This window comes from Colletes gigas, unplaced genomic scaffold (assembly GCF_013123115.1).
Source record: "Colletes gigas isolate AHSC1104 unplaced genomic scaffold, ASM1312311v1 Colletes_gigas_Sc00010, whole genome shotgun sequence".
In the NCBI taxonomy this organism is placed as follows: domain Eukaryota; kingdom Metazoa; phylum Arthropoda; class Insecta; order Hymenoptera; family Colletidae; genus Colletes; species Colletes gigas.
In genome coordinates, this window is record NW_025106639.1 from 2,076,093 (window position 1) to 2,096,989 (window position 20,897).

General features: G+C 30.8%; 2 protein-coding genes across 3 annotated transcripts; both read left to right on the forward strand.

The window, feature by feature from the left end:
* Positions 1 to 998: 998 nt before the first annotated feature.
* On the forward strand, positions 999 to 16,640 carry LOC122397738 (chromodomain-helicase-DNA-binding protein 1). Of its 2 annotated transcripts, XM_043397100.1 has the most exons (22): positions 999 to 2,185; positions 4,795 to 4,907; positions 6,027 to 6,308; positions 7,586 to 7,774; positions 7,899 to 8,068; positions 8,178 to 8,814; positions 8,905 to 9,112; positions 9,187 to 9,464; positions 9,585 to 10,311; positions 10,406 to 10,651; positions 10,742 to 10,909; positions 11,000 to 11,126; positions 11,536 to 11,693; positions 11,777 to 12,135; positions 12,219 to 12,453; positions 12,526 to 12,564; positions 12,675 to 12,794; positions 12,870 to 13,097; positions 13,178 to 13,504; positions 13,588 to 14,078; positions 14,163 to 14,273; positions 14,346 to 16,640. In XM_043397100.1, the coding sequence occupies exons 1-22, from the start codon at positions 2,180 to 2,182 to the stop codon at positions 14,578 to 14,580; spliced, it is 5,454 nt and encodes a 1,817-aa protein (XP_043253035.1). In that variant the 5' UTR covers positions 999 to 2,179; the 3' UTR covers positions 14,581 to 16,640. The 2 variants fall into 2 exon arrangements, with proteins under 2 accessions (XP_043253035.1, XP_043253036.1); XM_043397101.1 differs by lacking the exon at positions 6,027 to 6,308.
* A 726-nt stretch (positions 16,641 to 17,366) lies between these two features.
* Positions 17,367 to 20,731, forward strand: LOC122398047 (saccharopine dehydrogenase-like oxidoreductase). Its single transcript, XM_043397648.1, has 8 exons — positions 17,367 to 17,717; positions 18,190 to 18,372; positions 18,460 to 18,632; positions 18,727 to 19,043; positions 19,127 to 19,273; positions 19,362 to 19,452; positions 19,543 to 19,805; positions 19,887 to 20,731. The coding sequence occupies exons 2-8, from the start codon at positions 18,201 to 18,203 to the stop codon at positions 19,987 to 19,989; spliced, it is 1,266 nt and encodes a 421-aa protein (XP_043253583.1). The 5' UTR covers positions 17,367 to 17,717; positions 18,190 to 18,200; the 3' UTR covers positions 19,990 to 20,731.
* The last annotated feature ends 166 nt before the right edge of the window (positions 20,732 to 20,897 follow it).

Sequence of the window (20,897 nt, forward strand, 5' to 3'; positions counted from 1 at the left end):
GATTGCCATGCCAGTTTTCCATATTTAAAGATGTCCTCGACATTTGCCCAAATTATAGTTTGAAACATAAAACTATATGATAATTCAGTGGTGGTATACCTATTATTTTATAGCATTCCCAATTAAAGTAGTATTTATAACTTGTTATCAAATAGAATATCATTCGCCATGCTATACTACACGTTCCGGAATTCATTCTCAAGACGCAATAATGCGTATATTATGTTACATATGTATACCTATCTAACTTCATCCTCGAAATGTAATAGGATATATTTAATAAATAATAGTTTAATCCTTGAATTGATAATCTATTTACAACGATTTTCTTAATTTTATTCATAGGAATTCTGGCCTTGATCTGTCTATATGTACATATATCTTTCTACTTAAAATAGAAAGTATACATTTTGTATTATTTATTGTAGATGGTAGAAAAATAGAATTATTTAAAAAATATATAAGCTTTGTCAAATATCTTAATATTGTAGTATGCAATAGAATAAATATTTTAACTTTGCTGGAAATATTCTAACCTATCTTGGACGTAAAGACCTATTTTTAAGTACACAGTAATAGTAATATAATACATTCTTAGATAATCCTAGATAATAGATTTTCCCTTGATTTGGACAAATCCATGTTATTAGGTGTAAACTATAGTTTACCTACTTGTATATTTTTACATTTTCTTATTATTCTTAAACCGAAATTATATTATGTAAAACTGAACAACCATGCAAATCAAAGGATAGGTGTATAATAATAAAATATAACAAATATCACATGTATGTATGTACGTACATGTTTTTTAATTAAATAATTATTGATATTTTACTGTTTTGTTGTTTAATAGTGAGTTTTGTGTAATTGTTTTACGCGCCATCGTCAAACGAGGAATCGATTTGTGAAATAGCGAGAAATCGATCGTCAACCGGAAATTGTAAATAATCGTATATCGAACTCGCGAGCCTTTCTTCCTTTTCCGGTACGACGTGCCACGGGTGTTTGGGTAATATTTTTCGTCTTTCATTCTCGTCATAATACATTAGTTTCATCGCCTGCGAAAACACAAGCTGGTTTTCATTGGACCGGGTAAAAACAGTTGTTTTATTAGAAGTCATTTTTTTTTGCATTTGAGGTAACTATTATTGTAATCTTTCAATTCAACTGATTTTGGCTTATCTACCCAATCTGATGGAAAACGTCAGCTTTTAGACATTATGTTGCTTTATAAAAACGCTTTTACACTCTGCATGGTGCCATCATTAACGTTCATATAATTATATAATATACATTTTCAACTTATGTAAATATAATTAGGTGTGATTAAATTGTGATAAATGAGATTAAGTTTCTGAGCTCAACTACTATGCTACGCATTTACAGTTTTTATAAACTTCGTTACACGTTAATTTCCTAGACGTTAATTTCCATATTTAGATAACACTAATCTTATTATGTTAATATCCGAATAAATTATATTGAATAATGCAATTTTCTCGTACATTTCAACTAAAATTCTAATTCAAATAAGCACAAATCGTTAATACTGAAAGTGTGAAATGTACAACATTATTGCATGATCAGTTCGATCGTCGTAATTACACACATATAGAACAATCGAAAAACCGTCGCCAGGCATGCTGGGTAAAATTTCCGTGAGTAATCAAAATGGCTGTCTTACAACGGTTTCCGTTTTATGACTACGTTTTAACGTCATTCATCGATCTATCTTTTTTTGTGTTAAGTTCTATCCGTGAGGTTCAGAGGTATGAATATATATTGTCTAACGAAATGTATTTTTTCAGATATTTTGTATTATTGTGCGTAAAGATTTAATTCGTAGCGTTTAAAGGGCGTTTAGTTTTGCAAGGGGTGTTGATGAAAGGAAGGGAGGGAAGAGTGCGCGCGCGTTGCATGACGGGACGATGGACGAGAGGACGGTCGGGGAGGGCGAAAGTACGAGTCGAGTTCACAAAATGGCGGCCAAGCTCAGGCCCGTGACCATATAGTACGTGAAAATTCGATAATTTTACACGATGTCGCGACTCTATACATCAATAGTCGTTTAACATTGCAAATACGTGTATACGCGGTAGTTTAATTATTAAATTAACGTGGATTTGTGCGTGGTGCGTGTAATATCGAGATATCGGTGCGACGCGCAGACGGGACGATGCAGGTGAGTGGTCGGGTTCGAAAATTGTTTAATTTTTAGCTTCTCTCGGATATTTGTAGCAATAATTGGTTGTTTACATTGTCAATATGAACGTCGATGTTTTGTTGAACATCATTTTACACGATACAGCCGCGGTGTTGTTTGGAGTAGGGAAAAATCATGTTGTCACATGCGTTTCAGTGAACTGCGACTAGGAAAATTCTCATAAAAATGAAAAAAATTATTGTAAATTTATTTAAAAGGTTTCCGCGTGTAGGGCGGAGCCCTATTGGCCTTCAGAGCTCAGGGACTTGTCTCTGATAAATCACAATTTTTCATAACTTTACATAGTTTCCAGCCTCTTAATAACCTATAAGTTTGTTTACATTCATTCAACCTGACATTTATCACTTAAAATATCGTTGTTCCACCCTAATTTTTGTTAAAAATTATTCCTTGCATTCTCCTTCACCTTGGACCTATGTTTAATCAAATATTTAAAGTGGACCCATTTTTGCAAATTAAGCTTAAAGATTATGGTGCACATTCTCCTTATTATGATCGAGATTGTGTAGCACAATCTTCTGTAAAAGCTACAACAAATAAATGTTCCTCGCTTAGAAGATCTTAGACATACTCAAATCTTTTTCTTTTAAAGGGAAGTAGACATTTCTCTAATATTTCAATAATTTTTATATTATGTATGAAGTTTGATTTTTCATTTATTCTCTACAGTTTCCATAAAACTTCAACATAAATGTGATTTAATGCATTCACATTGTGTTTGTGAATAACAGAAAGATGATACACTTATAAGTTTCAGTAGAATTTTTAATAGAATTCTGTGAAAACAAGTTATGAAATTAAAGGGGGAAATGTTTCATATCGGAGAGGAAAATTATTTGCAATTAAGTTTTTGTCAAACATTCAGATCGATATATAAAATAACATACAAATTCTTTTATGTTTTTCTTCTTATAACTGCATTTGATAATTATATCATTTTCAATATCTGAACGTGAAGGATTTTTACCAATGTTTCGTGGTAATGAAAGTAACTGCTAATACTACAAAAATAAGGAATAATTTTTTTATTGTACGACCTTGTTTGCAGAATTGTTTCTATAATGATAAACTTGAAGATATGAAATTTCACATTATGTCTAATAAACAGTTTCTTTACAATTTGTTACTTCATAAATTACAGAAGATGAAACTATTTCAAACATCTGTATAGGAATATATATTATTGTTACACTTGTAAGAAATTTCATTGCTATATATCTCATTATTGATATATAGTAGCATAGCATATTAAGTATCTGGGTTAAATGTATTTCAATTCTTTTTATTTTTCTTTGTATTGCTATATGGTAACAACACGTAGCGAAACTTAAATAGTTACATTACTATAGTAATGGCCTTTTAGGAGTAAAGGGTACAGTTTTGATATAAATTGAGAAAACTGTAGTTTCTCAGCTATTAAGAATGTTGTTTCTGTTACATGGAACACATATTATAGCAGTTTTGGTTAGAAATAGTGTTTATTATATCTAACAAAGCCTTTATTTTCAGACAATATTATGCTTCACACAATAGATGTGTACATTGTATTCTTTGCAACATAAAATCATAGTTTACCTTCTGAATCTTTTGATAACAAAGATATTTGTGCTTAAGTGTACACAAAGTATTATTTTTTTGTCAAACAAATATGTTGGTGATAGCTACTAAAAAATTATCGTGGATAAGTTCTTGTACATGAATTTTAATATCTCATAGGTATACATTATTAAAATAACCATATGTAAATTAAGTTCAGTCAAGTGTTGCTCAGATTGTACTTGCTGAATTGTTCAATAAATGTATAAAGTACTTAAATTGTGAATTATATTATTCTTTCAAGATACCACCCACTATACCTTACACTGGTTATTTACAGGAAACTACTCTATATACCTTGAAGTAATCAGTTAGAGGAAATCCTGCAGTGCACAACAAATGTTAAAAAGCAAGAATAAGTCTTGGTTTGAATTACATTTGCTTGAAATATATTACAAATGAAATGAAATTTCAGTTTCTGTAGTAATGAAGCTATTATTTTAAATTTTCATTTGTAATGTCAATAATTTTGAATTCAATGTATGTATGAAACTGTTACATGCATATTAATATAGACATTTAAATATAGTTATGCCTCTGTAAATATAAATATGTCTTTGAGATGAATCTATGCAAATATTTAATATAACTTTGAATATTTCTATAAACTGTATCTATAAGAAAATGTATTGGAGAGCTTAAGAACCGAATGTTTCTTGATTACAAAATGGTGGACAGGAATTATAAAATGGAGGAGAGATCTTCATATTGATAGGTGATAATACTATTTTGTATACAATTTATATTTTCAACATTTAAAGTATATTGAACAATGAAAAATATATCATTATATTATTAGTCATATTTATAATATAAATGAAATGCGGTAAAAAAAATTTATTCCGAGTAATAAAAATAATACAATTTAAAAGAATCATTAATGTAAGCACTAATGAACTATTCCAAACAACACACTGCGACTTAGGTATGCATACATTAAACAATGTTAGATTGATTTGATTAAATTACAGAAAACATTAGAATCTGAGTCTGGTAAGGAATCTGGATCTGATTCTGAAAATGAAAGTAAGAGCGATAGCTCTTCTTCTGGAAGCAATACAGGATCTGGTTCAGGATCAGAAAGGTGGGTATTAAAATTTGTATTCAATCCCTTTAACTTCAGAAAGTTTAATACATGATAAAATTCATGTTTACTGATATTTGTACACTCTTCTATACTATATTATGTAATTCTGGTATGATATAAATGAAAAATGTAATTATTCTTATTTAATTTGTTTATTTTTGTTGTATTTTGTTTACTTAATTTTTTTATAGGGTATTACATAATTCCTACTAGTATATCAGAACTAATAATAGCACGTGATGCTTGATCATTAATGGTAACATGCATATATATATATATATATATATGATATATGATATTCCTTTATATAATGTATTTGACTTTCTGATACATAAGGGATTTTTAACAATTGGTATCACTTGATTTTGTGTATTGCTATAGCTTTATATAGCATTAACATTGCTTTGACAATCATGCTAATTTAATGTATTCCTTGAAATTTTTGTAAGCACAATTTTCAAATTTTTGTTATTCATGCAATAGTATCTGTTTCCTTGTATTCTAAACAATTTTAAGCACTAGGTAAGCTAGCATTCTGCTTTTACTCATTTTACTCATAATGAATCTGTCCCAATCAATATATAAATAGTGTATGTGAATTTAGATTATACCAAAACACAAAACAATATTAATTTCACATAATACTTAAAAATACATACTGAAGGGTACTTCCTAATAGAAGACAAATATTTTAATATTTCATCATATATAATATTGATATTGTGCTAAAATTAATATTTAAATATGTCTGATACACATAGATAGAACAAAATTGGAACTGTAAATGTACAGAATTGACAAGTATAATGTACATTTTTTTCACTTCAGATAATTATAGAATAGAGGAAGAAATAAAAGCATGCACTTTGGTAGATACAAAGTTTTATGGGCATTATACGGTTGATATATGCATCGTAAATAAAGTATAATTTATTCAAAATAGTCTACGTGCGTTTACAATAATGGACAAAATTATGGATTTCAACTAGTCATATATTTAAAATCAGAAACACTTGATATGTACAATGTGTCTTATTGTTATACATGTTTGAAAATATACTGTACACTGTATTAATGAGATTAGTGAAATAAAACGTTGACTGGCTGCTAATGCAGCGACTCTAGCTCTTCAAGTGGTTCCGGGTCTGGATCAGGTTCTGATTCTGATAAATCAGAGAAGTCGGATGCACCTGCACAAAGCGATAGCTTCCAGAGCAAAAGTTCAAATCACAGCACAGAAACAAAAGTTAGGCTTAAAAATGAGTCTAGTCGTGAATGGGCTGATAATCCTGATATATATGGCATCAGGAGATCTGGGCGTTCTAGGAAAGAGCCTGAAAGGCTTGCAACCGGACGTGAAAGCGACAGTGATAGTCGCAAGAAATTTAAGAAAAGAAGGTAAGTAACAATCGAAATTCAATCAGTTAATTACATAAAAATTAAATTTATAAAATCCATAATCCTGTGAATTATTCCTTGTAGATTGAATAGACATTACACAGAACAGAAATTGGGTTTTTAAATGTATTTTATGCTTCATATATAATAAATTGCACATATGATTTTGCACTTATAATATAAACTGATATAGTGATTTGTAGGTTTATTATATACATACGTAACTAAAAAACAAAGCTGTTTTCTGTACTTGCAATATACTTTAATTCTTTTCCAAGTATGATATATAGGAAGAGTAACAGTTAATATATATGAATACTTCAAGTAATAATAACAAAGATATTTATTATGAATTCTGATCATTATAACTTGTAAGAAAATAAATTCATGTAATACTGATGTTTTAACTTCTACATTTTAGATTACACATAATTTTATGTTGTTTAATAGGTTTGTATTTTGTAATTTCAATAGCAATAATATTCCTAAGCTTATGTGTATAGTTATGTATATAGCACTTGATGTTGCATATCATCTGCATTAATGAGCCTTTATACCTTGCATCAGTTTTATTATTTAATATGCATTGTTCCCACTTTTGAATTTGTTTTTATGCAGCCTAGTGTTTGAAAATATTTTGTACACAATGGCAATATTATTTTTTTTTCTTTTTTTAATCTAGTTTGATGACAAATAAATAATAATCACATTTTAAAATATATATTATATTTTATAACATAACAGGTATGTCTAATGTATTTCAGTCTTCTGTTATTTATATTTTTTATTTTGCATTATGTATCACTTTCATATGTTGTGTTCATTGAAGTATATATGTGGAAGAATGTGTAATGAATATGAAATATTCTTCTTGGACTTGTATTACATTATGTGCATGCAAATAGTTGAGTAATAGAAATTTTGTTATTATTATTAAGTAATGAACAAAGATTGTGATAAAAAAACATACTATTATTTCCTGTTTCTCATTTTATTAAAGTATTTGTACATTATTTCTCTTATTTTTTAAGCGATTACTAATACTCTCACTAAAGTGTGTTTTTGTATTGTGCATTTAATGTTGATAAATTCTATACTAATTTAGTTTGTATTTATCATATAAATACAGGGAAAGATTTTTAATATTTATATTGTTTCAAAATTTCATCAAAATGTTCATCATATAATGAAATTAAAACTTGAAATTTATATTTTATTTAATTACTGTTACAATGTGATTTTTAAACGTAATTTATATTGAATTTTTTTTTTTACAGTTCACACAATTCGTGGAATTTGGGAAGTTCGGATTCTGAATCTGATGAAATTGAAAGCAGGAGACCCCCACCTAGTAAATCGTTAAATAGACGTGCAGCTCAGAAAGCAAAGGAAAAAGCAAGAACACGAAAGAAACGAATTTCAGAATCATCTGAAAATTCCTCTTTTGATAGTGATGATAATAGACGGTATTTAATATTATCTGTTTAGACGTGATGAATTACACTAAAAGTCAATATTAAGTCCATATTACACTATGATAATGGTATTAATAAATAGATTATTAGTACATTACAAATTCATTCACTACAGACAAGTTACGAGAAGAACTGGCACTGCAGTTAGTTACAAAGAAGAGAGTGAAGAGAGAACAGACAGTGAAGATCTGGTGGAAGTCGATGAAGGTAGTACTGCAAACGCGGAACCTGATAATGCAGAAACAATTGAACGAATTCTGGGACAAAGGCTTGGTAAAAAAGGAGGTTTGTCTTCATCAGAATTTAATATAAAATATTCGCTTTGATTATTTGTCTATCTAAAATAGACATATCTATTTGCTCAAGTACTGTATTATAATATATTTTACTTTAGTCACAGGAAATGTTACAACAATTTATGCTGTTGAAGAAAATGGAGATCCTAATCCAGATGATTTGACTAATGAAGAAACTGAAATGCAGTATTCAATAAAATGGAAAGGATGGTCTCATATACATAATACATGGGAGTCAGAGGAATCGTTAAAAGCACAAAAAGTAAAAGGATTAAAAAAATTAGATAATTTTATTAAGCGAGAACGGGAAATCAAACAATGGAGGGATTATGCTGGACCAGAGGATATAGATTACTTTGAATGCCAATTAGAACTTCAACAAGATCTCCTCAAAAGTTATAATAATGTTGAAAGGATTATTGCTGAATATAATAAGCCTGATTCAGATCATCCAGATTATTATTGTAAATGGGAGAGCTTACCGTATGCTGATGCCACATGGGAAGATGGAGCACTGATTGTTAAAAAATGGCCGGAAAATATAAAAGAATTTCGTGATCGAGAAGATTCAAAGAGAACGCCTAGTAAACATTGCAAAGTTCTTAAATCAAGACCCAAATTTCATCAAGTAAAGGGACAACCAGAATATATGGGTAGAGGACGAGATTTGACCCTCAGAGACTATCAAATGGATGGATTAAATTGGATGATTCATTCATGGTGTAAAGAAAATAGGTACTTTATGGTTTTTAAGAATCTAAAATTTTGTCAATATTATGTTTTAGTTACCTGTTGTATATTCTAACGAATTTTGTTTACTTACAGTGTTATTTTAGCAGATGAAATGGGTCTTGGTAAAACAATACAAACAATATGCTTCCTTTATTACTTGTTCCATACCCATCAACTCCATGGGCCATTTTTATTGGTAGTTCCTCTTTCAACAATGACTTCCTGGCAAAGAGAAATGCAACAGTGGGCACCAGATATGAATTTCGTCACGTATTTGGGTGACGTTACTTCTCGCAATGTTGTATGTATTATTTTGTATGTATTTATTTACAATGCGTATTTCATATGTCTATTATAATTTTCTGTATGTTCCAGATTAGAGAATATGAGTGGTGTTACAGTTCGAAGAGATTAAAGTTTAATGCCATACTCACCACTTATGAAATAGTACTTAAAGACAAAGCATTTCTGGGTGCCTTAAATTGGGCCGTTTTATTGGTAGATGAAGCACATCGATTGAAAAATGATGATTCTCTTTTATACAAAGCACTTGCCGAATTTCATACAAATCACCGCCTATTAATAACTGGTACTCCATTACAAAACAGCTTAAAAGAATTATGGGCCTTACTACACTTCATAATGCCTACTAAGTTAGTTAATTTTTATACGAGTATTCTAATTAAAAATATATATATATATATTATGTCGTTTTATTTAATTTGTATTTTTGTATCTATAACAAAATTCTATTAAATCTCTCTTTTTTCTAGATTTAATTCATGGGAAGAGTTTGAGAAAGAGCATGATAATGCAGCTCAAAAAGGATACTCGAAATTACATAAACAGTTAGAACCATTTATTTTACGACGTGTTAAAAAGGATGTAGAAAAGTCTTTGCCTGCTAAAGTTGAACAAATTTTGCGCGTCGAAATGACATCTTTGCAAAAACAGTACTACAAATGGATATTAACTAAAAATTATAATGCATTACGAAAAGGTGTTAAGGGGTCTACTATGACCTTCTTAAATATTGTTATTGAATTAAAGAAGTGTTGTAATCACGCCTTTCTTACAAAACCTACCGAAAGTGAGAGAAAAGAAAGTAATGAAGATTATTTACAGCAAATAATTCGCGGTTCTGGTAAATTAGTTCTTCTCGATAAATTGTTGGTGAGATTACGTGAAACAGGCCATAGAGTATTAATATTTAGTCAAATGGTCAGAATGTTAGATATTCTTGGTGAATATCTACAAAAGAGACATTTTCCATTCCAAAGATTAGATGGAAGTATAAAAGGAGAATTACGAAAACAAGCATTAGATCATTTTAATGCAGACGGATCACAAGATTTTTGCTTTTTGTTATCAACAAGAGCAGGTGGTCTTGGTATTAATTTAGCTACTGCCGACACTGTTATTATTTTTGATTCAGACTGGAATCCACAGAATGATTTACAAGCCCAAGCTAGAGCACATCGTATTGGACAAAAGAATCAGGTAATTCTTAAATGTTTTATATTGTACTCTTATTTAAATTTCAATTTATTAAGCGAATTATTAAATATGTCATTTATTCTTACATTCTGTGTAGGTAAATATTTACCGATTAGTGACGAAAAATTCTGTAGAAGAGGAAATTGTAGAAAGGGCAAAGCAAAAAATGGTTCTCGATCATCTTGTTATTCAACGAATGGACACAACTGGTCGAACAGTATTAGATAAAAAGAATGCAGGGACCAACAATAACCCGTTTAACAAAGAGGATCTAAATGCTATTTTAAAGTTTGGCGCCGAAGATTTATTTAAAGATGAAGAAGATGGTGACGAAGAACCAACTGTAATATTTTTGAAGGCTTTAATAAAATATACTAAATGGAATCGGTATTGTAATTTAAAAATTACATTTATTTTATTTGGGTGTATTTAGTGCGATATTGATGAAATTCTGAGGAGAGCGGAAACGAGAGATGAAGGGCCTTCAACCGTAGGAGATGAATTGTTGTCTGCATTCAAAGTAGCTAGTTTTGCTGCATTTGAAGAAGAATCTGAACCAGTTAATCAACCGAACGACAATGACGATGAAAGTAAAGATTGGGTAAGTTTCACTTATTTCTTACGTAAAAAATACTTTGTGATAATTTCTATAGTACGAAAATAGTACTTTGTATTGTTGAACTTATTTTAGGCGGAAATTATCCCAGAAAACTTTAGAAAAAAGGTTGAAGAGGAAGAAAAATCGAAAGAAATGGAAGATTTATACTTACCACCGAGAAGTCGGAAAACATTGCAGCAAATTAATCAAAGTGGAGAAGGTATGTTACACTTGTGACGTCACCTCCCATGTTCGTCACCAGAGGGGAAGCGTTCTCACAAGCGTTCGACCAACCTCCGTTACTATATATACACTTCTCGACCGACTTCCCAATATTCAGTCATCTAAACCAGGGCCTGCTAGAAAGCCTTATTGATGGATGAGTCCTCTAGCAGGCCCGGACGAAACCCCGCTCCCGCTCTCTTCTTTTTCTTAGCTACTCTTCTACGAACTTCCTCGAGAAAACCCTACCATCAACAAAGTAGCGCCCACACACTGTAGACATATATTTATATTATGATGAAGTATTTAATTTAAACATACAATAAATTTAATTATTCTTATTTGTGTGAGACTATAAATTAAATAATTGTCTTTGTTTAATTTTAAATATTCGTTTTAATATTCAGGAAGGGGCAGAAAAAGAAAAAAGATGTCTCCAGACGATAGTGACGAAGGTGAGGACTCTGGAAGCGAAGCTGAAGGTAGTGACGACGAACGTCCTAAGAAAAGAGGTAGACCAAGAGTTACGCCTCGAGAAAATATAAAAAGTTTTACCGACGCGGAAGTACGTAATTATTTTTATTACATTTTAATAATTAATTTATATATATATATATTAAAACAAATACGAATTTGTTGAATGCATAGATACGAAGATTTGTTAAGAGTTATAAGAAATTCCCTGCTCCATTGAAACGGCTGGATGACATTGCTACGGATGCTGAATTGCAAGAAAAGCCAATGTCAGAGTTACGTTACTTAGGGGATCAGTTAAAAAGTAGATGTGAAGCTTGTTTGACTGAATTCGAAAGTATCGCTAAGGAAAATAAAGGAGAAGAAGAGGGTAAAGGTCCTGGTCGTAAAAGGGGCCGGGGGCCTACATTCAAGATCGGCGGTGTTATGGTTAATGCTAAATCCTTCTCCGCAGCGGTGAAAGAACTCGAACCTTTAGAACAAGCTTTACCATCAGATTCTGAACAACGATCTAATTGGCATCTCGATATTAAGTAAGTGTGTTTTTTAATCCTTGCTTGTTGGGTATGTGCATTTAAATGTATTTGTAATTAATACATTGACATTGCTATTCTAGATTAAAACCTGCGAACTTTGATTGCGATTGGAACTCTGAGGATGATTCTAGACTCCTAAGGGGTATATATATTCATGGTATGGGTTCATGGGAAGCAATAAAAATGGATAACACTTTAAAACTTGGTGATAAAATTCTCATGAATAGCAGTAAAGTTCATTTGAAGAAAATAAATGCTCGAGCTGAATACCTCTTAAAAGTACTCAAGAAACAAATTGATACCAAATTAGGCGTGGTAAGGGAGTGTTATTTTATTTTCATAGTATTCCGTAACAAACTCCTTTATGCCTTTATTCTATCCTAACAGGGTTATGTGTTTATCCCATTATCAGAACACGAGTTTAAGGTAATTTCCAAATTCCCGATCTTCCTTGCTACTTTGTATATCTTTACATGTCAAAGGCATAACATATTAAATATATACTTGTGAAATGTGCATATTATTAATAATTTTAGACTAAAACGCGTAAACCAAGAAAACCAAAGGAAGTGAAAACTGCAATTACAAAAGAAATTATAGAAGAAAATGACAGTTCAGGCGAAGAAGGTAGTAAAACAAAAATCAAGGTTGAAAAGGTAAATTTAATATTTTTTTACCCTCTGGCTAATTTAAGAAAATATTTTAAATTTTAAGCAAACATTTGATTTAAGCCACTTATAAAGAAAGAAGAAGAAGTGATTGTAAAGAAAGAAACTAAAGAAGAAATTGAAGATATACCCGAAGAGAAAAAGAAGGACAAGAAGACTAAGAAGGAGAAAAAAGAAAATAAAAAGGCTAAAAAGACTAAACAAGCTGCGGGTCCTATGCATTTTACTGCCAATAACGAACCAAGAGCTTTGGATGTTCTTGGCGACCTAGATCCTTCCATATTCAATGAGGTTGTTATTAATTATTGGCATACTTTGCATACATTAATCGCGTAAAATAACTGTGTTTTTTTATTGTATCTTTCATGCAGTGTAAAGAGAAAATGAGGCCAGTAAAGAAAGCACTTAAGGCTTTAGACAGGCCTGATCAGTCTTTAAGTGAAGCAGAACAAGTTGCTAATACAAGGCAATGTCTCGTCCAAATTGGAAATCAAATTAATACTTGCCTTGAAGAGTACAGAGATCCCGAACAAATTAAAGAATGGAGAAGTAATTTATGGTATTTTGTGTCCAAGTTTACAGAATTTGATGCAAAAAAGCTTTATAAGTTATATAAACACGCAACAAAAAAAGGAGGTGAAAGTAACACAAGTGCAGCATCCAGTCCAGAAAAAAAGGAGGAATCGAGTAATGCTAAGGTATTATGGTCTGACTGATGTTATTACAGTATCTTACATTGCTACATAATACGAGAAAATGTGTATAAAAATTAATTTTACAGAAATATACTGATAAAACTTACGAGAAACATATCGATAAGCAACAAGTAGAACCCAGTAAAGACAGTAGGTTACAAAAACGTAGGGTCGAAGATATGGAAGAAAATTCTAATGGTAGCACACCAAGTAAGAAACATTTCTCGGCTCTGTCTGCTGTCAGCAGTATCAGCAATACATCTACGGTTACCATTGGTGCTATTACCATTACTCCAATTACATCGACTCCAAATTCTACGTCAAGTACCACTAACAGCGCGGATACACCGCGGCACAAAGAAAAAGAATCAAAACACAAAGACGTGAAAAGGGACAGGGAACGCGATAGGGACAGGGACAGAACACACAGTGATAGAAGTATGGATAGAATGAGTGGAGGAAAAGATGAAAGGATCAGAAGAGACAGTGGTGGTTACAGTATAAGTGGACATTATAGTGGCAGCAGAGAAGATGATCATTGGTTATCCCGTGATGGAAGGGACATCAGGGACGGAAGGTATGTTTTATATGGTTGAGAAAGTATATATTAATGCGATTTAATTACTTCATTCTTCGATTTTAATTGTTGATTTATTAATAGATTTGGAGACCACAAACGTGATCGTTTCGACTATGGACGAATGTCTGGTGGATATCACCGAGATAGAGATAGGGAGCGTGATCGTAATATGCATATTAATGATAAAAGAAGGTAAGCTATTAAGAAACAGATTTTCAGAGAAAAAATAAAATTCGTAAAATTGGTATTCAATGATTATTATAGGTACCATCCCTCGAGTTATGGATATGGTCCAGGAGGATATGGGGGTGGAGGTGGTGGTGGTGGTTATCCTCCATCTGATCTTGCATCAAGCCATTTTAGAGGACGAGGTTATCCAGGAGATGGTTATCCTGGAGATGGTTATCCCGGAGATGGTTATCCTGGCGACTGGAGGCCAAATAAAGATTATAGACGAGATTATGATCGAAGACCTCCTCCACCAAATGCTAATTCCTAGTGCTCCTTCCTTGTTACCGTTCTCGAATGTGTCGTTGAGCGGTTATAATTCTGATGGAGCCTTCCGTTGTTTTACCTGACTGAGCACTGTACATTATGCTCGCTTAAACGTGGCTATATGCTAAATTCTTTACACAGTTTATTCTGTGATTTAGTACCACTCGTGACTTGTACCTATGTATAAAATCTATTCCAATGCTTACTTAATATGCGATGAATTCTACCATGATAGAATGGTCTTTTTAAGACTTTCGAGGAGAGGTTGTGCAAAGATAACAAATTGATACATATTCTTAGTGTATAATTAATACTTTTTTTATATATATATCAGATTTCTTGCAAAACAGTGATATTGAATTTTTAAGTTTGTATTCAACAATATATTTGTCACGCGTAAGAAATTATGTTCATGTATTCGAATCCGTTTTATTAGAGTGCAATTATAGCAAGATTTGTCTGATAATGAACTAAAATCAAATTACTGTGTTTTTAGTGTATAATACTATGTACACTGACGATCATTGAAATTGTTTGTGAAGTTATGCGACAAGCGTCAGCGAAGGCGTTAGTATCGCGTGACCTTGCAACAATTTCAACGATCGCCGGTGTATAATGTTGAAACATAATTTAAAGTGCTACGCCTTCCTAAAATTCATGTAACATATTTTGCATTTTCAATACTGATCAAGTACGTTTAATAGATGTTTAGCTTCTATACAGTTATTCACTATTTCAAACTATACTACGTTTCAACATATATTTTCAAACTTTTACTATTGATTTGTAGTTTAATAATTTATCTAACATTGATCAATTATCTTATTGCAGTACAATAGGTATAAAATTATCTGCATCTTACTTAATACAATAATGTCTGTAAAATTGTACAAATTAGTCGACATTATATAAATTTTCTATCAGCTGGAAACTCCACAGAAATCTTGCATCAAAAGAAATATGTAGTATAACACAACAACTCTTCGTGATAGTATACAGTGTAGATGATCTGTACTGTCTCGATAAGATTTATTTATTATAAAATTAGGAACAAAACACAAATATGATACTTGACAACAGATGATCACATTCTCAGAAGGGAAAGAATAATAACTAACTTTCTTCTCTTTTATAGAATTTATACTTTCGCAATTGAAAAGTAGAAAAGAATTCTATTTTTGCGTTCATTCTTTTAAAGTACCATAGTTTTGTATCCTATCTGAAACGATGTGAGATATTGTAAATATTAGTATAAGACGATAGTTATATTCAATGTATATTTAACTACGAAGTTACTGAGATAGTATTCTGCTTCTTTGTAGAAAAAAATAAACAAAAGGCTAGGTCCCTCAGTTTTGCTTCAGTTAAGAATAATTGAATATAACTACAATATCATAACTAGAATGAAAAAAATGAGTTTTTAATTATTCAACGATCAATATCTCTAAAAGAGTATTAAAATATTTCTCGATTAAGTCTTAAATTATCGTAAGGATTTGTAAAGTGCATAAGTTTTTGCGAGAACTTTGTATTTTGTCGTTTGTCTATTAGGATGCTCCAAACGATATCGATATTTCCGTAAAAAACAGTTACGAATTTTATATCCGTAAAAAAATGAAAGTGATAAGCTTTTCGTAATTTATGCATTCATTTTTTTGAACCTAAAAATCATATGAGCGCTACACGATCTTTTCATAATAGCGTTATATTTATTTTCTATTGTCTAAAATTACTCCTTAACAAACAATATGCCTTTAACCCAAAACGAGTTAATCAATAGTCAAAGTTTTACAGTTTTAGCGTACATTTCTGTAAATATTACTACACACAAGCGATAATGATATCTGAACAGAACAAAATGAAATTGTACGGACTACATTAACGATACTTTGTGTCTTATGTACGTATATGAAAAAGGGTACATTGAAATCACACAATAATAGAAATCTGCTAGCTTAGATTTTTAATTGCAAAGTGATATTCTAAACAGTGAGCTATTTATAATTTATTACTAACCGAATACAGACCGTGAATAACAAAGCAAAATATGTTGTAAATATAAAATAAGAGATCGAAATAAATGATGTAGTAAAATAATATAATATCGTATAATTAAAATTGAATAGATTTTATTACTTCTAAAGATATATTTAATTGTTTGCTAACCAGTTAGGTTGAACATTATAAATATTAAATCTTTAATCAAATTGCTCACAAGAATGACTTTTTATTAAAATCGTTAATATATGCGATAAACGATATAATTTGAAATGTCTATGTAAATAATAACAGAACTATACAATTGTTATTTAGTATAATTGTAGTAATGTTTTATCGTTCCTTTCAATTGCAGTATAGTGTTAACGATATTTTTATAAATATTAGTATTGCTTTAAATCATAATATATACATTTAGTTATTAATGTGTAAAGTTTGCATATACCTATATACATATATGTATATAATACACAATATGTATATTTGCTAAAAAGTATTTAAAGTACGAACAATTCAAGGCGGACAATTTCAACGCCATGAATTATATTTTCATTTATCAAAAATGATTTTTTCATTTACAAATCTTTGTTACCAAATAATTTGGTAATATACATGTAAAAATATCCCTTTAGCGTTTCTAACATGATTACATGACACACCCAATTAGTATCAACAAACAGCAAACCGGTTCCGGAGAAAACTGCCCCACCACTTACGTACACTAATGCACAGCCATGGTACGTAAGTTCTTGCGCTTCGAACAACTTCCGAAATACGAAAAAGAAGACAAATGTGTTCCGTTAAATACTGTACCCGAGGTACAGAATGGATCTAATTGTTTAATAGAACGCATTCGACTTCTTTTTTGAATTCTCGAAGCTGTTCGAAGCGCAGGAACTCACGTATCGTGGCTGTACATTAGTGTGCGTAAGTGGAGGGGCAATTTTATTTGGACACCGGTCTGCCGTCTGGTAACACCGGGCGACACTGTACACTGTACCCTGTACTCTGAACTGCACGTAATTTAATTCCATCGACATATTGGTGAACAGACGCAATTGAGAGAGAAACATTGTGAACATCGATACTACGTAATACGTGTTAGAAGAAAAATCGCAGTTCTATTCATTCGTCCTTAAAAAGGTATGTATTAAACAAGTATAAAATTGTAATTGGATATTTGATGATATAAAAATAGAGAGAAACGTCAGAATCGAATTACGTACATACCGGCGAAATGACATGACGGAAATATTCTGAGCATGTGATAACATTTAAAGATTTGCATGCTTTTTTATTAATAATTTGCTACACATATATTGAAAATGATTACTATTGTCAACGATATTAAATCATATGTATTTTATATTTATATGAAATGTTTAGGAATGATTTCTTGTACGTCATCACATAAAAAAATGCGTTGCGGTACATTGTACAGAAGCATAAATTAAAGAATTCCAACATAATTGATACTTAATACGATTCGTTAGGTACGCTATATGCGTTAATTTTCATAAAATGATGAATTTTACGAGTAGTGTTATTCGCTTTGTACTTGGAGAAATAAAGTAACACAAAGGAACACTAGTATAAAATTATGCGTATTTTATAGGTAACGTGGCCATGGCGAGCGAGAGATTAGATTTTGTGATATTTGGTGCTACTGGATTCACTGGAAAACATGCTGTGCAAGTTGCAGCACAACTTGTTAAAGAGAGACAAATTACGTTTGGGGTCTGCGGTCGTCGCAAACAGGCTTTAGAAGCAGTTGTTAAAGAATTTGCCCCTGATATAGGTAATATTAAATATTTTCTGTACGATGAAATTTGTTATAATGATGTTTATAATTTAATAATACGCTGTATTTAAATTTCTTTGAAAGATGTGCGTATAATAGTTGCCGATCTGAAAGATGAAGAATCATTAAAGAAAATGACAGAACAAGCTAAAGTACTTGTTAATTGCTGTGGCCCATATAGATTTTATGGAGAACCAGTTATTAAAGCATGTATTGCAACTTGTACTCACCAAGTTGATGTTAGCGGCGAGCCACAAGTCTGTGTTATAAATTTATGTTTGATAAAATTCATCAACATCGCTTAATACTTTGTGTCATATGTTTTTAAATTCTTTTTCATTTTTATTACAGTACATAGAAAGCATACAATTGAAATACCACAAGGCAGCTCAAGAAGCTGGTATCTACATTGTAAGTGCTTGTGGATTTGATAGTATACCATGCGACCTTGGTATAATTTTCACACAGGAAAAGTTTAATGGCGAAGTCAATTCCATTGAAACTTATTTAAGTTTTTCATCAACTGCGAAAGTTAGTGGTGCTATTCTACATTATGGTACTTACGAATCAGCAGTTTATGGAGTAGCTCATTCCGACGAATTACGTACAATACGTAATAAACTGTATTCTGAAAAACTACCACAACTCAAGCCAAGGTTAAACAGAAGGTTCGAAATAATATTGTGTATTTGTATATGTACGTTACACGTGTATTTTTTATTTTTCTTAACGTTAATAATATCTATTTCAGAGGAATCATTCATCAAACCTCTCTGTCGACGGGTTGGTCCATGATATTTCCAGGCGCTGATCGTTCTGTGGCTCGACGCACTCAACGATATTTATATGAAAAATACAAACAAAGACCAGTACAAGTTGAGACATACGTTACATTTAAGTAAGTTTCACATTTGAAACATATGTCTGTGCTAAAATGTACATTACTACCGTACAGCGGTAGATTACTAATAATTTTCTAATAACAGGTCTCTTTTTACTGTATTGGCAACAATCATTTTTGGTATGATCTTCATGTTATTGTCCAAATTTGAATTTGGTCGTAATTTATTATTAAAGGTAATATTATATTTCCTTTATAATTAAATATTCTATATTGTTATATAATGAAATCGTATGATAATTAACTTTGTTTGGAATCTCGTTTAGTATCCTGCTTTCTTTTCTGGTGGTACCGTAAGTCGCGAAGGTCCTACGGCAGAGGTACTGGAAAATTCTCATTTCTCCATTAGATTTAAAGCAGAAGGCTGGACTGAAAAATTGGCGGAACCTACTGATACACATAAAGATTCACCGAATAAGCAATTAATATCTAAAGTTAGTGGTGTTAATCCTGGGTATGGTGGAACATGTATTATGTTATTGCTTTCTGCCATGACAATTCTCAAAGAATCTGATAAAATACCTGAGAAGTACGTTTATAATTTTGTTTTAAATTATAATTTACTGTAAATAATTTTATAAAACTTAACACCTCTGTTTTACTACTTTAGTGGTGGTGTTATGACGCCTGGTGCTGCATTTGGTAAAACATCATTGATTGAGGAATTAAATAAAAAAGATATACGATTCGAAGTTGTTGCACAACTCGAATAATAAAGTATTTTACATGCTTGTATATGTATACAACTCAGTTATATGGTGGCGGAGATGACAACGTGGAAATTCGAATTTTCTTTGTTTTATAGCTATACTTAAATTTAACACTAATATTTTCATCTCTTATGAAGTATTTTTATCTCAACATGTGCATTTGAAAACATTTACAAAAAGGACCATATATTTTTAAATCTTAAAGACTGTACAACAAATGTTAACTATAGATCTTGTTTGATGGGATATCCTTTCAACATAACTACTACTTCAATTTTGTAATATAGTATTTCAAATTTGAAGTATCTCCAGTATATAATACGTTATGAAGTACACATACAGTAAGACCTCGATTTAACGGACAAAATTCCAAGACCATAAGTTAAATCACAAAGTTATATATCATTCTTTTTTTTTTTTTTTTTGTATTATTTTAAAATTGAACATCATTTACTTGACGATTGTAAATTCAACCTCGCACCTCTGCAGATTTCTTCCAAATAAAATGTGTTTACATTTTTCTTTTATTCGCAAATAAAACGGGATGTATTGCATTTAAAAATATATAATTTGCTATTTAACGGACAGCCCCTTCCCTAATTAGTCCGCTAAATTAAGGTTTTACTTGTATTTAAAGAAAGAAACAATATATAAAAGGTTTTATACTAACCCATTTTATTTTTTTTTTATACTTGTTAAAATTTACAATTTATTAGCACTAAGTACATATTGGTAATATATTATATATTTAATGCTTGAATACTGTTAATTATATAAAGTGTTTAACTTTCTTGAAATAATTAATGATTCAGTCTCTAACAAATAATGTTAAAACAAAGGAATACATTAAAACATTTTTGTATTGTTTAATATGTTTCAATACATTTTGATAACTGTTACATTTATATTCA

Bases quoted from the DNA above. Each gene is read 5' to 3' on its own strand.
- LOC122397738 (XM_043397100.1), top strand. The intron at 8,069-8,177 runs GTTTGTCTTCAT...ATTTTACTTTAG, and splicing joins AAGGCTTGGTAAAAAAGGAG to TCACAGGAAATGTTACAACA. The intron at 12,565-12,674 runs GTAATTTCCAAA...TAATAATTTTAG, and splicing joins TATCAGAACACGAGTTTAAG to ACTAAAACGCGTAAACCAAG.
- LOC122398047 (XM_043397648.1), top strand. From the start codon at position 18,201: ATGGCGAGCGAGAGATTAGATTTTGTGATATTTGGTGCTACTGGATTC. The intron at 19,044-19,126 runs GTTCGAAATAAT...TATCTATTTCAG, and splicing joins AAGCCAAGGTTAAACAGAAG to AGGAATCATTCATCAAACCT. The intron at 19,806-19,886 runs GTACGTTTATAA...TTACTACTTTAG, and splicing joins TCTGATAAAATACCTGAGAA to TGGTGGTGTTATGACGCCTG.